Source organism: Oncorhynchus gorbuscha, linkage group LG07, assembly GCF_021184085.1.
Source record: "Oncorhynchus gorbuscha isolate QuinsamMale2020 ecotype Even-year linkage group LG07, OgorEven_v1.0, whole genome shotgun sequence".
Classification (NCBI taxonomy): domain Eukaryota; kingdom Metazoa; phylum Chordata; class Actinopteri; order Salmoniformes; family Salmonidae; genus Oncorhynchus; species Oncorhynchus gorbuscha.
The window spans coordinates 41,909,629-41,912,091 of record NC_060179.1 but is presented as its reverse complement, the minus strand read 5'-3'; the positions used below and the strand labels follow the sequence as shown (position 1 = coordinate 41,912,091).

The 2,463-nt window shown below is 38.9% G+C and overlaps 1 protein-coding gene across 1 annotated transcript in view; it reads left to right on the top strand.

The window, feature by feature from the left end:
* The first annotated feature begins 484 nt into the window (after positions 1–484).
* Positions 485–2,463, top strand: part of LOC124039873 — a 31,787-nt gene continuing 29,808 nt past the window's right edge. The window contains exons 1-3 of the mRNA XM_046356375.1: positions 485–722; positions 1,284–1,333; positions 1,590–1,676. Coding sequence (XP_046212331.1) covers positions 1,310–1,333; positions 1,590–1,676 — 111 coding nt within the window. The 5' untranslated portion in view covers positions 485–722; positions 1,284–1,309. The remainder of the gene's footprint in view (positions 723–1,283; positions 1,334–1,589; positions 1,677–2,463) is intronic.

Here is a 2,463-nt window from a genome sequence, read left to right as displayed (position 1 = left end):
GACAGGCAATATCAGTTAACCTGTTATAGCTTTTATGCCGAATCAACTGCGTTGTTTCAGGTGCAATGTTTATGGTAATGTAGCAGCAAGCTATTTTCTTCTTTTTAATTTCAGTTTATTTTAGTAAATACGTTCTTAATACATACTTTTCTTAAATGCATTGTTGGTTAAGGGCTTGTAAGTAAGTATTTCATTGTAAGGTCACTGTAAGGTCTCCACGTGTTGCATTCGGCGCATTTGACAAATACATTTTGATTTGATTGAATGCACACTACCGCACAGTAGGTGGCGGCATGCACAAACAAAATGTTCAAACGCCATGATACCGAAGAAGAAAATTAAAAAAATATGTTACCCGGAAGTACTTCGTTATTTTTGCCTGCTTCACACAAAGGTAACAAAGATAGAGTTGATGCTGCGCCGAGTTCCACAGATCTTTACATGGTAAGGATTTGGTTGGAATTCGCCATAATTGTAGACAGAGTTTTTACTAAAGATACAGATCTGTGGTAGTGCACAGTCTATGTACTTTCTAAGACCTTCGTGACATGACATCATTTGTACTAAAACCTCTGACTCATGAATAGCTCAGCAGAGTTAGATAACGTTTGTTATAGCTGTTCTTCTTACAAACTAAATAGCTAATTAGTACTAGCTAATTATGTGTGGCTCTTTCAAAACAAGTTTTTAAGAAGACGTGATACCCTGACTACAATTTAGAAGTAAGTAACTAGCCTTGCATTAGTCAATCCAAAACATCATTCATCAGTTTGTTTAACGTTACCCACACATTTGCTAGATAGAGCTAGATTAACTGTTAAGTGTCAGAGTGACTTGAATTTTATGAAAATTCGTTTATAGAATGTGGCTACAGTCAAAGACTTGCATGTATGAAATCATCATGATTGCAAATCATTTTCTTACACAGAAGTGGGGAGTGATTGGTGGTGGGGGAGTTAAACCTTTTTCCAATGCAGTGTCTGTACTATAAAGAGGAGGGCGTTTATCTTCAGGAGAAAGGGCAAGTGAAGGAATTCACCCCAGTTGTCTCTTCTGTTCCCAACATGGCTAACATCAAAGAGAGAGAAGTCAAATACTAACTGCATTTGAGATGTTATCCATGCATACATTGTTCACAACTTATTGTGGCCCTGAAACGTTGTCCTCCTAAAAGTAGAGGATGAGACATATGAGTACTTTAGTAAGACTTGAGCGGCACAACCTGAGGAAGAGAATTGTTGCTGAATTGTTTTGAATGATTCTTTGGTTTCTTCGTTTGGCAGATGTCTCCTGTGCAGCCTACATAAGGATGATGAAGAATCACGAAGAAGATGTAAGTTAACATCATTCACTCTTTTACCCTGATCCTCTTCTCTGCTGTAGCCTCAGGTTAACAAAGAATTGTTGGATGAAAAAAATAAATATATATATGGTAGTGGGACAAGAGCCATCCATGACTTGGAACCACCTACACCATGTTGTATCACTTCCTCATTGCAGTGCTCAAGCTGTTGATTCATCAATTTAGCTAAAGTAAATGCCTGTAGTTCCCTCTGTTAGTGAAACCACTTCTTTGTTTGTCTCTGCAGGAATTTGTTGCTGTGCGGGTCCAAGACCCTCGGGTTCAGAATGAAGGCTCTTGGAACTCGTACGTGGACTTCAAGATATTCCTTCACGTGAGTATCCATTCACCATAAACAAACTTAACAAAGAAGCAGTTGTCTCAATGAGTGTGTAAGTCCTTAAGCCATATTAGAGCTGTAGAACCCAAGTCTTGGGAAAGGGCTAGTTTGAAATGACTTAAGACTCTCATTGTATGCATTTGTCATAGATGAGTCAGGATCAGAAAAAACAAATGAGTACTCCCTAGGGCCGGGCGGTATACCGTATACTATATTTATGCACGGACCTGTCTAGGTTTTTACTTTACCTTCTATAACGGTATTTCTATGTTTTTTTTATTTTTCAAATGTAATATCCTTTATAGTTTACACCGCTACTTGAGTCATTCCTTTCTCCATGCAGCTTTCCACACAGACCTAGCCCCGCCCCCTGTCACTCAAGGAGCGCATTTGTTGTTGCTTGACCAGGACACACTTGCATTCAGTCTCTGCATGGGCAATGCAGCACATGCAACAATGTTGATTACAACGATGTTTCCAGTTAGCTTCTCAATATAAATTCACCAGCGTTATATTATTACACTATTAGTTTGTTTCTTACATCTGCAAACAGCCAGTTTGTCTTTTCTTAGCAAGTAAAACTAAGTCGTGTTCGCTGCTAATCTATAGTTAACTGGCCAGCTAATACATGTACTGAGCCAGAGCAAACGTAGCTAGCTAACACAGCCTGATACCAGTACTGTAGGCTAAATCAGCATGTTGATTGTGCAACAGTATCTTACAACTCAAAGCGGAATAGGCAAAGCATTAATATGTTGGCTACATGAAGAAACATTTCGGG